The sequence below is a fragment of the Melanerpes formicivorus genome, unplaced genomic scaffold, assembly GCF_026170545.1.
Source record: "Melanerpes formicivorus ecotype bairdi unplaced genomic scaffold, bMelFor1.0.p_v2 SCAF_45, whole genome shotgun sequence".
Lineage (NCBI taxonomy): Eukaryota > Metazoa > Chordata > Aves > Piciformes > Picidae > Melanerpes > Melanerpes formicivorus.
Genome location: NW_027142397.1, coordinates 5,529,338 through 5,541,992, shown reverse-complemented (window position 1 = coordinate 5,541,992; position 12,655 = coordinate 5,529,338). Strand labels below are relative to the sequence as shown.

At 55.5% G+C, this 12,655-nt stretch overlaps 1 protein-coding gene across 4 annotated transcripts in view; it reads right to left on the bottom strand.

The window, feature by feature from the left end:
• Positions 1-12,655, bottom strand: part of PTPRU (protein tyrosine phosphatase receptor type U) — a 73,569-nt gene that overhangs the window by 43,087 nt on the left and 17,827 nt on the right. For all 4 annotated transcript variants that reach the window (XM_068159404.1, XM_068159405.1, XM_068159406.1 and 1 more), the window contains exons 2-8: positions 10,546-10,674; positions 4,571-4,842; positions 4,019-4,100; positions 3,204-3,319; positions 2,458-2,632; positions 1,568-1,861; positions 634-942 (exon numbers count right to left, since the gene is read on the bottom strand). In XM_068159404.1, coding sequence (XP_068015505.1) covers positions 634-942; positions 1,568-1,861; positions 2,458-2,632; positions 3,204-3,319; positions 4,019-4,100; positions 4,571-4,842; positions 10,546-10,674 — 1,377 coding nt within the window. The remainder of the gene's footprint in view (positions 1-633; positions 943-1,567; positions 1,862-2,457; positions 2,633-3,203; positions 3,320-4,018; positions 4,101-4,570; positions 4,843-10,545; positions 10,675-12,655) is intronic.

The following is a 12,655-nucleotide window of genomic DNA, read 5'->3' as shown; positions in this document are numbered from 1 at the left end:
ACAGCGCAGGGGAAAGGAGCTGGAAAGAGTGCAGCAAAACCACATCTGGAGCTGCTGTATTAATGCTGCCTAAGAAAACAGCTGGAGCAGCCCCAGCAGAGTGAGAACAGCTGGAACCATTACAGCTAGAGAACAAAGCACCAGGAGCATGAAGCTGCCTGCCCCAGGGCGGGAGGCTCAGAGCTGGGGATGCTCCAAGGGCTGATTTGCAGGGCAGGGTGTGTTGAATTCAGACTTCAGAGATGAAAGCTGGACCTGAAGACTCTCCAAGCTCTGCTCCAGCCCTGCAGGTTTTGCTTTTTCCAGCCTGGGCCTCAGGAGCAGTGTCCAGTGCACAGACAAGAGTGGCATGCTGCAGTGGGTCCCAAATGGGGGTGAGTCTCACTCAGGAAGATTCGATAGCAGGCTTCTGCTCAGGGGTTGTGCAGAGCTCAACTATTTCTTTCGTAGACATACCTCCTTCCCTTGTCCCTACCCATTTTTCTTTTCCCCCTTTTCTCCCCTTTCCTTACTAGGGAAAGGGAGGAGGGAGGAATCTCACTCTGCTCTCATTAGAGCTTTTAAACTCCAGTTAAGGCTCAAACCAGCACGGGGCAGCAGGGAGGGCAAAAGCAGCTCCCTGCAGAGACTCACCATCCTCATCCGTCTGGAATATCACCTCCTTGCCTTCCTTGCGGCCCTCAGGGTTGGAGAGGATGAGCTTGACATGGATGTTCTTGTAGGGCAGGAGGTTTTTGATGGTGTAGTGGTTGGCGTTCCGCTCCATCTTGACGCACTCCCGGAAGGTCTGGTTGTGGCCGGAGCCCAGCAGGTAGCGGTAGCAGAGCGAGACGCTGTAGGTGTGGCAGCGAGTCAGGTTGTAGCCCAGAGGCTCCCACTGCAGAGTCAGCTGCCTGGACTGGATTTCGGAGAAAGCCAAACCCTTGGGGGCTCTCATGGGCTCTGCGGGGGGAAGAGAGGTGAGGAGAGATGAGTGACAAAGCACAGTGTCTCAGGGGCTTGGGGCTGTTAGAGGGAAAGAGAACATTGGGTCAAGCTCCGGGCTTCCCAGTTCAAGTGAGACAGAACTACTACAGAGAGGGCACTGGAGGCCACGGAGAGGGGCCTGGAGCATCTCTGTGAGGAGGAAAGGCTGAGAGCCCTAGGGCTGTTGAGCCTGGAGAAGAGCAGCCCCAGAGGCAAGAGCTAAAGGGTGGAGGGCAAAAGGATGGGTCCAGACTCTTGTCAGCAGTGCCCAGTGACAGGATAAGGGGCACTGGGCACTGATTGGAACCCAGGAGGTTCCATCTGAACAGGAGTAAAAACTTCTTTGGTGTGAGGGTGCTGGAGCCCTGGAGCAGGCTGCCCAGAGAGGATTTGGAGTCTCCTTTTCTGGAGAGATTCCAAGCCCACCTGGCCACTGTGCTCCTGGGCAAGCTGCTGCGGGTGCCCTGCTTTAGCAGCGGGGGTTGGACCTCCCCAGAGGTCCCCTCCAACCCTCACCATGCTGACTCCATGCAGGGGAGCTGGAGCAGATGCCCTTCAAGACGCCTTCCAACCCAAAGAGCTGCATGACTCTGTGACTCACCTGCACACTTGGTGCGGCTGATGAGGGGTGGCCCTGGTTTGCCGGTGCCCCCCTCACCAGGCCGGGTGAGCAGGACGCTGATCTCGTACTCCGTGTCGGGGTCCAGGTGCCAGAGCTTGTAGGTCTGCATGTTGACAGCGTGCACCTCCGACCAGGGCCCCGAGGTCATGCGGTACTCGATCTCCTTGCGCACGATGGGGCCGTCACCGATGATGGAGTTGGTGTTGAGCTGGATGATGAGGTAGGTGGAGCCAGCCCGGAGCAGCTGTGGGGGCGCAATGGGTGTGGGGGGCTCTAGAAGAGAGGTGAGGAGAGGGCAGGTGGAGCATCCTCCTCCAGAAGCAGCTCCACAGCATCCCCAGCCCTGGAGCCACTGGTACATCCCCAGCTCCCCAGCGTTTTGTTCTGTTTTTCACTAGCTGCAGTCAACCACAACATCTCCTTCCAAACAAACCAAACCCAACAGTTTCCCAGTGCAGAGCACAGGACAAACTCAGATGCCCTGCCCAGAGGACACAGGGATGGACACCAAAGTATGGAGGGCGCCATTCAGCCTTTACAGGTCAGCCCATGCTCTCCATCACTTTTACTGAGGCTTTATCTGCTGCAGCAGGGTTTCATCTGATCAAACCTTAATTATCTTTGTAAGGTATGAGGCTGCCCCAGCATGGTGCTGTACAGTTTCACCATCATTAATTAACTCCCACCTACTGCAATCAAACACAAATGATCTAAAGGCCACCAGGAAAGGCAGGTTCCTGCTTTTATGCTGAACCACCCATGTATTACAACCCCATCACCCCGAGGGCCTCACCTTCCTCTTCCTCTGCAAACAGGGGAGCAGAAATAGCCCAAGCCAGAAACCCAGCAGGCAGCAGCAAGTCACCCACCTTTCACGATGAGCTCGGCAAAGTTGGAGACCCCTGAGCCCCGGCTGGACTGAGTGACACAGCGGTACAGGTCCTGCTCCGCCTTGGACACCTCGTCCAGCTGGAAGGTGGCCAGGAAGCGCCGGTGGCTGATGTGCTTCACAGAGGCAGCAGGGACCACCTCACCGCTCTGCCTCTGCCCCGTGGGGAGAGAGAAGATGTCACCAGCAGGCACAGCATGGCACTGGATGGGTGGACTCTGCTGGGTCAGAAACTGGCTGGCTGGTAGGCCCCAAAGAGTGGTGGGGAATGGAATTAAATCCAGTTGTGACCAAGCCAAGAAATGGGCTCAAGTTGTACCAGGGAGGTTTAGGTTGGACAGGAGGGACAATTTCTTCCCCTTGAGAGTTGTCAAGGCTTGGCCCAGGCTGCCCAGGGAAGTGGTAGAGTCACCATCCCTGGAGGGATTTCAAAGCCACGGAGATGTGGTGCTGAAGGACACGGTTCAGTGGTGACCTGGCAGTGCTGGGTTAACCTTTGGCCTGGATCATCTGAAAGGTCTCTTCCAACCAAAACAATTCTATGATTCTATGACCCAAATCTACCAAACATGTCCTCAAATGACAACTGCATAGAGGTGTGGAGGGGCTGCCCTTCTCCCTGCTGCCCAGTGTGGTTTTGTCCCAAAACAGAGTCACAGAGGCACTGCAAAAGTGACACACAGGGCTGCTGGGGGAGATGCTGCTTTCACCGCTGCCACTGCTCACCTGCATGAGGAAGCGCTCGGCCTCGGCAGCCTTGCCAGCAGCCACGCACTGGAAGGTTGCATTCTGCCCTGCGTTGACCTCCACATCGCCCAGGCGGGAGAAGTGTGGTGCCTTGGCTGCCAGGGAACACACACAGGGGCACTGCTGTCAACATCCTACCACAGCCCACAGGGATGATGCCCAAAAGTACCCAGGAGATGAAGTTCCACCAGCCCAAGCGACAACAGGAGAACTAGGTGACACCAGGCTGCACTAGGATGCTGAGGTGCTGGAGCTGAGCTCCAGGTGGGTACAGTGCCCATCCTCAGGGCTTAGCCAGGATCCCTATTCTGCACAGCAAGCCCACAGCAAAGATCTTGGGCAGGATTCTGAGCCCAGAATCAGGGAGAGACTGTTTACAGGGGCCTGCAGTGACAGGATGAGGGGCAAGGGCTTCAAACTAGAGAAGGGCAGATTGAGTTTGGATATCAAGAAGAAGTTCTTCACTATGGGGGTGGTGAGACACTGGTACAGGTTGTCCAGGGAGGTGGTGGAAGCCTCATCCCTGGATGCTTTTAAGGCCAGGCTAGACGTAGCTGTGAGCAACCTGCTGTAGTGTGAGGTGTCCCTGCCCATGGCAGGGGGGTTGGAGCTGGATGATCCTTGAGGTCCCTTCCAACCTTAACAATTCTATGATCCATCAGCTCTCCCCAGTGGTCCATCCCAATGGACACCATCTCCAAACCCTGCTGCTCAGCTCAACTCAGCAGCACCTGTTACCACCCACCCCCACACCACCCACCCCCCAGCCTCAGGTCCCATCCCCTGACACTCACAGCAGGGATAATTCAGCAGCAAAATGTCATCCAAGCCAAGGTAACCTTTGCGCTCGCTGGAGACCACTGCCTCGAAGAGCACCTGTGGCACCAAACAGAGGGTCACCCACTGCTGGGGGTCCAGGTGACCTAAGGAAAATCTATGCCAGGCAAGGGGAGGCTCTGCTGGGACTCAGCCTGGAGCAGAGAAGACTCCAGGGTGACCTTAGAGCTGCCTTCCAATACCTGAAGGGATCCTCCAGGAAGGCTGCAGAGGGACTTGCCAAGAGGATGTCTAGGACAAGGGGGAAGGGTTTGAAGCTGAGGCAGAGCAGGGTTAGACTGGAGCTGAGGAAGAAGTTCTTCAGTACAGGGGTGGTGAGACTCAGAAATAGGCTTCCCAGGGACGTTGTGGATGCCTTCTATCTCGGGGCGCTCACGGCCAGGCTGGATGAGACCTCGAACAGCCAAGCCTATCTGGGAGGTGTCCTCGCCCATGGAGGGGAGGGTGGAGCAGACTATCTCTGAGGTCCCTTCCAACCCAAACCACTCTGAGCTGACTCCACGACTCACCTGGTACTCGCTGGGCCAGAACAAGCTGACGGCCAGCTCAGCCTGGTGCCACTGGCGGCCGTGGGAGCCGGAGGCATTCCAGACGGCGCTGCCCAGCGGGGCGCCGGTGACGCGGACGTAGGCGCTGAGGGTGCCGGGGCTGTGTCCGTCGCGGCTGTACATGAAGTAGCTGAACTGCAGGCAGTGAGTGTCGTTCTCGCTCAGCGCCGCCAGCAGCAGCTGGGCTCGCTGCCCCGCGCCGTGCGCCGACGAGTTCACCACCAGGTAGGAGCCTGCGGCGCGAGGGGAAACCACAGAATCCATCAGCCAGGTGGGAAAAGACCTCAGAGATCATCAAGTCCAACCTATTACCTATCACCTAACACCTCCTGACCACTAAACCATGGCTCCAAGGGCCACACCCAAGCCTTGTTTGAACATCACCACCTCCCTGGGCAGCACATCCCAATGGCCAATTACTCCTTCTGGGAAGGACTTTCTCCTCACCTCAAGCTTAAACTTCCCCTGGCACAGCTTGAGACTGTGTCCTCTTGTCCTGCCACTGGCTGCCTGGGAGAAGACACCAACCCCCATCTGGCTACAACCTCCCTTCAGATAGTTAAAAGAGAGCAATAAGGTCTCCCCTGAGCCTCCTCTTCTCCAGGCTAAACAACCCCAGGTCCCTCAGCCTCTCCTCACAGGGCTTGTGCTCCAGACCCCTCCCCAGCCTTGTGCTGCAGACCCCTTCCCAGCCTCGTTGCCCTTCTCTGGACACATTGAAGTATCTCACCTTCTTTAACCAAGGAGCCCAGAACTGGACACAGTACTCAAGGTGTGGTCTAACCAGTGCTGAGTGCAGGGCAGAATGACTTCGCTGCTCCTGTTGGCCACACTACTTCTGACCCAGGCCAGGATGCCATTGGCCTTCTTGGCCACCTAGGCACACTGCTGGCTCACATTCAGGGGAGAGAGAGAGCATGGAACAATCCCCCCTGGCTCCACGGGTGGTGAGCAACAACCTGTCTGTGAGCCAGCAGCCAGCTCTTGTGGGCAAGAAGGCCAGTGGTGATCTGGGGTGCATGAAGAGGAAAGAGTGTGGTCAGCTCTCTACTCTGCCCCAGAGAGGTCATATCTGCAGTACTGGGTCCAGTTCTGGGCTTCTCCAGAGAGACAGGGTGGGTGGGAAGCTGCCCCACCAAACCTGCATCCTCCCTCCTGCATCTTCCCCATCCCCAAAGGCAAGGGGATCATTAATATCCCTTCCATTTTAATAATAGCAGAAGCTGTAAGTAACAAAGCTGGGCCATTCATCCCACTCTCCCCTTGTTTTCCTGACAGTAGGCACTCAATTATTAATAGCTTTCACCGCTGGTTAATTTGAAGGAATCCAGGCACCTCCCTCCCACCACTCTCAGCACCAAGGCAGCAGGGGATGGGGGGCAACCCCCCATCTCCCCCCAGCATTTGGGAGCTGCACCTGGGGTGACCCCAAAAGGCCTGAAAGGACCCCCAAAACACCTAGAGGGTCACAGCATGAGCTGGGGAGACAGTGCAGGGTACCACAGAGCATCCTTCAGGGGTGGGAGCTGGGAGAGAAGAAAGAAACCACCAAAAAGCAGAATTGTCACCGTGTGGCTGCTCCATCCTGCCTCCAGGCAGATATTGGGGGTGAAATAAAAGGATAACAATTTGTTTTCTCAGAGCTGAGCACATTTCACTGGCAGAGGGGATAGCACTACGTCTATATTCCTTCTCTCTGTTATTTTTTTCCCCCTCTCTTTTCCCCCAGCAAAATCATTTCTGCTCTAACATCACAGGCTCCGTTCGATCCAGGCGACAGAGGCACGAAGAGCAAATACCAACCCTCCCCACACCATGGAGAGCAAACACCAACCCTCCCAGTAGCCACCTCCACCTGCTCAACCTGCTGGGCTCTCACTGACAAACACAGCCCTTTCCTTCTCCCTCCCCTCCTTGTCACAACAAGAAGCCAGGGAACCAAAACAATAAGAGCAAGACTAAAATTACCCCTGTGATGGGGTGTGTTAGAAGATGGAGAACATCCACTAAGGTCATCCAGGACCCACAGGCACCAACGGGTGCCAACGTGCCCATGTATCACTCCTCTGGCAGGGCTTCCCCCATGTGCTATTTCCCTCCCCTTAATTTTCTCCCCAGTGTTGCTGCATCGTTAAAAGCAGCTCCCACCACTTGCTTGTGTGCTAATTATATCCTCCTCCTCCTCCCCCATAACTGCCTGGGCCCAGCTTCAGCTTCAAGCCCAGGGTATAGGTTGGGGTATTTTTAATGCGGGAGGGACTTGTCTTCATGTTGGGGTGCTGCTTCCTGCACTGGGGTGCTGCATCCCACACTGCAGCATCCTCACAGTCCTGGAGCAGGCAGCTCCTTGCAGAGGTGGCTGGAGCCTATAAACACAGATTCACAGATTGCATCGGGTCAGAAGGGACTCCCAAAGGTCATCTTGTCCAACCTCCCTGCAGTCAGCAGGGACACCTCCAACTAAATCAGGCTGCCCAGAGCCACACCAAGTCCCTCAGCAGCTTCTGTTGGTTTTGGCTTTTTTTGCAGAGGGCATTTTTGGGTTTCAGTCAGGTTTTTTTGGTTGTTATTTTTTAATGCACCCCAACACAGTGGCACCACAACCTCACCTGGAGCCAGCTGGTGACAAAAGGGTGGCACCCTGCAGGCCACAGTCCCACCACAAGTCACCAACTTGCTCTTCCCTGGTCCCTCAATCCTTCTGGGGTGCAGCCAAAGGTCAAAGGGGTTGCACAGCCCCAAGCCCCTCAGCCTTTCTTCATAAGAGATGTTCCAGTCCCCTAATCATCTGTGGCCCTTTGATGTACCCTATCAAGCAGTTCTCTGTCCTTCTTGAACTGGGGAGCCCAAAACTGGACCCAATACTTCAGATGTGGCCTCATCAGGGCAGGGTAGAGGAAGGGGAGAACCTTCCTTGATCTGCTGGCCACACTTTTCTTGATGTACCCCAGGACACCAGTGGCTGCTTGGCCCCAGGGGCACATTACTGGCTCATGGTCATGCTGTTGTCCACCAGGACTCCCAGGCCTTTTTCCACAGAGCTGCCTTCCATCACTTTTGTTACACAAAAGCTGAAGCTGAGGGTTGAGCTGCAGAACCAGCCCGAGGGGGCTGTGCATGGAGATCCTCACACCCCTCCCAGCAGAGTCTTCACGTGGGGTCTCCAGCCAAATGTTCCCACTTTGGGGAGCATCAGCCCTCCTTTGGGATCCCAGTGAGGCCTTTCAGGATAACTCCAATAGCCTTCTTAGCCATGAACTAGACAGCAACAAGCTCCCATGGATGTTCTCCCTGGCTTGGAGCAGGAGCTCTTCCTGGCTTGGAACAGCTCTTCCCACAAGACGCCCTTCCCACCAATCCTGCATCCCTCTGGGAACAACCCCAAACAGCCCAGCAAGACGAGGAGGGAAGCACCCACTCACTCCCCCACCTCCACTTCTCTGTCTCGCCAAGTCTTTCCCTCCTACAAAACCACCAAGAGACAAAAATAAAACTAAGGGGAAAAAAACAACCCCAAACTCCAACAATCGAAGCTGCGTGAGAAGGCAGCACAAGGAGGGATGACAGGAGGAGGCGGCACCGCCAGCCAAGAGGTGCCAGGGGACCAGCTCTGAGCACAGCAGCATCTGCCTCTGGGAAAGCACTCTGGAAGATGAAGCCCTGATGATGCCTCCTCCACCTCCTCCTCTGCTGGATCTTCTGAACATTTGAACATCTGGACAAGCTGCAGAGGCAGTGCCCAGGGGAACCTCATGAGGTGCAAAACAAGAGCAAGGGCAGGGTCCTGCCCCTGGGCTGGAACAATCCTCACTCTCAGCACAGGCTGGGGAAGGAGGGGAGAGAAAGCAGCCCTGAGGAGAAGGACTTGGGGGTGCTGGGTGAGGGAGAAGCTGGACAGGAGCAGGCACATTGGAGCCAGTACAGGAATGAGGAACCAGTCCCTGCTTCTGCATCGAGCCCCAGGGCAGGAACCTCCTCGAGGAGTTCCATCACCAACAGCTGATCTGCCACCACCACAGGTTATGGCTTAGTGGCCATGGTGGTGTTGGGTTGATGGTTGAACTTGCTGACCTTAGAAGGCTTTTTCAGCCTTAGTGGTTCTGTGATGCCATGATGCTGGTGCAGACACAGGGATGGTGCAGCCTCCTGCCTGCCTTACCTGGCTCCCTCCCTGCTACAGCTCCTGCAGAAATAGAGAGCTGGAAAGATCAGGACTGCAAGGTGGGAGAGACCCACCCATTGCCTTTAGGTGCAAAAGAGACAAGTCAAGAAAGGAAGAGAGGTGAGAAAGGAAAACAAAGTGAACAGAAAGCAAGAAGAAAAGAAGGATGGCAAGGTAGAGGCGGGTGGCCAGCAGCCAGCATCTGCTCCAATAAATCCTACGCTCCCTGAAACTGGCTGATCTCCAACAAAAACTCATTTTAATCTGAGACCACGAGACTCCTTTGGAAAGTGCTCCCTGGAGAGGTGCTGCAAAATACTCCTCATCCACTGAGCTGCTGGGGGGGACCAGGAGGGGTGATAAGGCTGCAGGAGCTGTGTGCACAGCTCCCCACACACATCAGGGTAAAACTGTGCAAAAAGGGAGTCCCTGCACCTGATGGGTGCCCCAAGACCAACAGCACTGACCAGCTCTCAGAGCATCCATGGGGATGAGCATCCCATTGGTGTCACCACTAGGGACAGGTGCTCTTCCCAGAGGCTGAGTCCTGTGATGCATCCCATCTCAGATGGCCACATCCACTTCCCCAGCATCTCTGGAGCTTGTTTCTTCAGCTCTGCATCATTAAATCCCCATCTTGTAGATGGGTGCTTTGGGACATGGTTTAATGACCATGGTGGTCTTCAGTTGAAGGTTGGACTCCATGATCTTAAAGATCTCTTCCAACTGCACCAATTCCTCAATTCCTTCCTGAAGCAGAGCAAGCTGCCCCATTCCACCGTACCCCTTCAGCCCCCTGCAAGCCCCCAGGCTTCAAACTCCACCAGTTTTGACATTACAGCTGAAAACTAAGCAGAAAACCCAAGTAATTACAGGCTCAAAGCCCTCCATCAGGAGCCACCTCAATCCCCAGCTCATCTTCTCTCCTCTCTGCCCCCAGGCAACCCCCAGCCCCCCAGCAGACCCACAAATTAGGAGAGTTCAGTTCAAAGCAATTATTTCAAAGTCATCAAGGGAGGAGCAGGGATCTGTCAGCATGTTAAGGGTTGTTTTGCACTTATCAGCTCCCAGGACATGCCAGAAGGGATGGGGAAGGAAGGAAAAGGCAATGGCAAGGGGGAGAAGGTAAAAGAAGAGGAGAGTTGGTGGAGGGGAAAAGGCAAATTAAGCCCTGGCACGAACAAGGCAGAAGACAAACAGCCAGAGGCAGATTGATGGAGCAGTGAAGAGTTTTCTATAAAGCTTTTAATAAAGTTTTAATCAAAACTAAGTCATTTCATTGTCCAGCTCTAAAGCAGCTCTCCTGCATCCACCCATTATCAGTGGGCAGGAGGAGCCAGAGCCCCAGGGGCAGGCAGGAGTCAGCGGTCCCAAAACCAAGGAGCACCCTGAGCCTGGAACATCCTGCAGAGCAAACAGGCACAGGGACAACTCAAGGTGGGCACAGCAGAACGTGGTCTGCAGCTAGGAGAGAGCAAAGTCCTGAGATGCCAGCCAGGCATGGTGGCCATGCCAGTCCCATGGGAGAGGGGAAGCTATGAGGGTGGTGAGACACTGGCACAGGTTGTCCAGGGAGGTGGTGGAAGCCTCATCCCTGGAGGTGTTTGCAGCCAGGCTGGATGTGGCTGTGAGCAACCTGCTGTAGTGTGAGGTGTCCCTGCCCATGGCAGGGGGGTGGGAACTGGCTGATCCTTGAGGTCCCTTCCAACCCTGACAGTTCTGTGCTTCTGTGACAGCAGGGGACAAGCAGGGCCCCGTCAGGAGCAGGACTCACCGTGGGGCAGGTCAGCTGTCAGGTGTGGCATCATGTAGCTGCGGATGAGCTCCCACTCGAAGTCATCATCCTCCCCCTGGCTGTACTCACACTGGTTGGGGTCACTGTCCTCCTCGAAGGTGCAGCCAGCTGTGGAGATAGAGAGAGACCAGTGAGCCCCCACTGACACCCTCCAGACAGGCCCTGCTGGGGTAGGGTGCTGTCCCCCCAAACATGAGGGGACCTCCAGCAGCCTGCCATGTACACCAGTGAGGCAGGGCACAGTCCTGACTGCTGCTAATCTCCCAGCTCTCTCCTTCAGCTCGCCCATCTCACCATGGCAAGTCTCAGCCATGGGAGCAGGATACAGCTCCCAGCTTTGCTTCCCAGGGGCTGGACACCAAAGCAGGGACTTCACCCAAGAAACAAGTAGCTGAGGTGGGCACACAAGAGGGATTTGCAAGACCCCAGAAGGCTCCTGCAAAAATCCTGTTTTGCCCTCAGCCCTGCACCAGGTTTGACTTTGAACTCTCAGGGGTCCATCCACTGCCTGGCCCAGCAGAGACAGGGTTCAGCCAGGACCTCCAACAACCTGCAGCAATCATACCCCCTAATAATGTATCACTGCCCTCCCTCCCTCCCCCCAGTTGTGGGATGGTACTTCTGAGCCCTTTAATTTATCTCCTGGGGGTCAGGAGTTGGTTTTTTGCCTTTGCAAAGAGCAAGGGTGGAAGCAAGGTGCTTAGCTGAGCACAGAATAAAGAGAAAGATGCCACTGGTCCCCACAGAGGTGACATAGAGACAGCACACTGAGATGCCAGCCAGACCCACATCCAACACTGTATCCTGTATCCAGCTTCCCTTATCCTGCATCCAGCCTCTTATCCCACATCCAGCCCCTCTATCCTCACATCCAACCTCCCCAGCCTGCATCCAGCCCCCTCACAGAATTGTTTTGACTGGAAAAGACCTTTAAGATCACTGAGTCCAACCCTTAATCCACTAACCATCCTGTATGCAGACCCTCAATTCGGCATCCAGCTCCCTCATTCTATATGCCAGCCTCTTCATCCTACATCCAGCCCTTCCATCCTGCCTCCCAGCCCTCCCATAGGATTGTTCAGGCTGGAAAAAAAACTTGAAGATCATCAGGTCAAATCATTAGCCCAACAACCACCCTGCATCCAGGCTCCCTTTCTGCATCCAGCAAGCCAATCCTGCATCCAGAGCCCTCATCCCACAGCCAGCCCCCACCATCCCTCACCCCAGCAGCTCAGGGCCTGCCTGTGCCCACGCTTCATTAGCGCTGCCCCATTGTTCCCTTAAGCCCGGGGATCAGAGGGGCCAGGCCACCAAAGCTAATTAACAGGAGCCCCTGGGCTGAGGAGGGCGAAACCCTGAGCCAGCAGAACCAACAAAGGCAACCGGTCTCTAATGGAGCAGCCTGAAAGCAGAGCTGGGCCAGAGGATTATTCCCTCTGGATTTTTTCCTGTGTTATCCCCAAATTACACCAGTAATTCCCCTGCCACCCGGGGATTTGCCAGTTAATGGCCTGCCTGCTGCTGGCACTGGTTGTGCTCTGTGCTGGGGGATGCTCCAACACCTTGCCTGAGCAAGCAGGAGGCCAAATGCTGAAAAAAAAGCCCTTCAGATGCCCAGAAAAATAATGACCCCATGGCCTGGGCACTGCTGAGGCCACACCTCGAGTACTGCCTTCAGTTTTGGCTGCTCCAAGAACACTGAGGTGCTGGAGCGTGTCCAGAGAAGGGCAACCAACCTGAGGAAGGGTCTGGAGAGGAGCAGCTGAGGGACCTGGGGGTGTTCAGCTAAAGAAAAGGAGGCTGAGGGGAGACCTTCTGGCTCTCCACAACTCCCTGAAAGGTTTGGGAACAAGTGGGGGTTGGTCTCTTCTCCCAAGGAACGAGTGACAGGACAGGGAGGAGCAGCCTCAAATTGCACCAGGGGAGGTTTGGGCTGGACATCAGAAGAAACTCCTTCCCTGAAAGGGTTCTCAGCCACTGGCACAGGCTGCCCAGGGAGCAGCTGATCCCTGGAGGTGTTTAGAAGAGGCAGAGGGGACACTGAGGGACGTGGTTTAGCCCCAGACTTCGTAAGAGTTAGAGGCTGGTT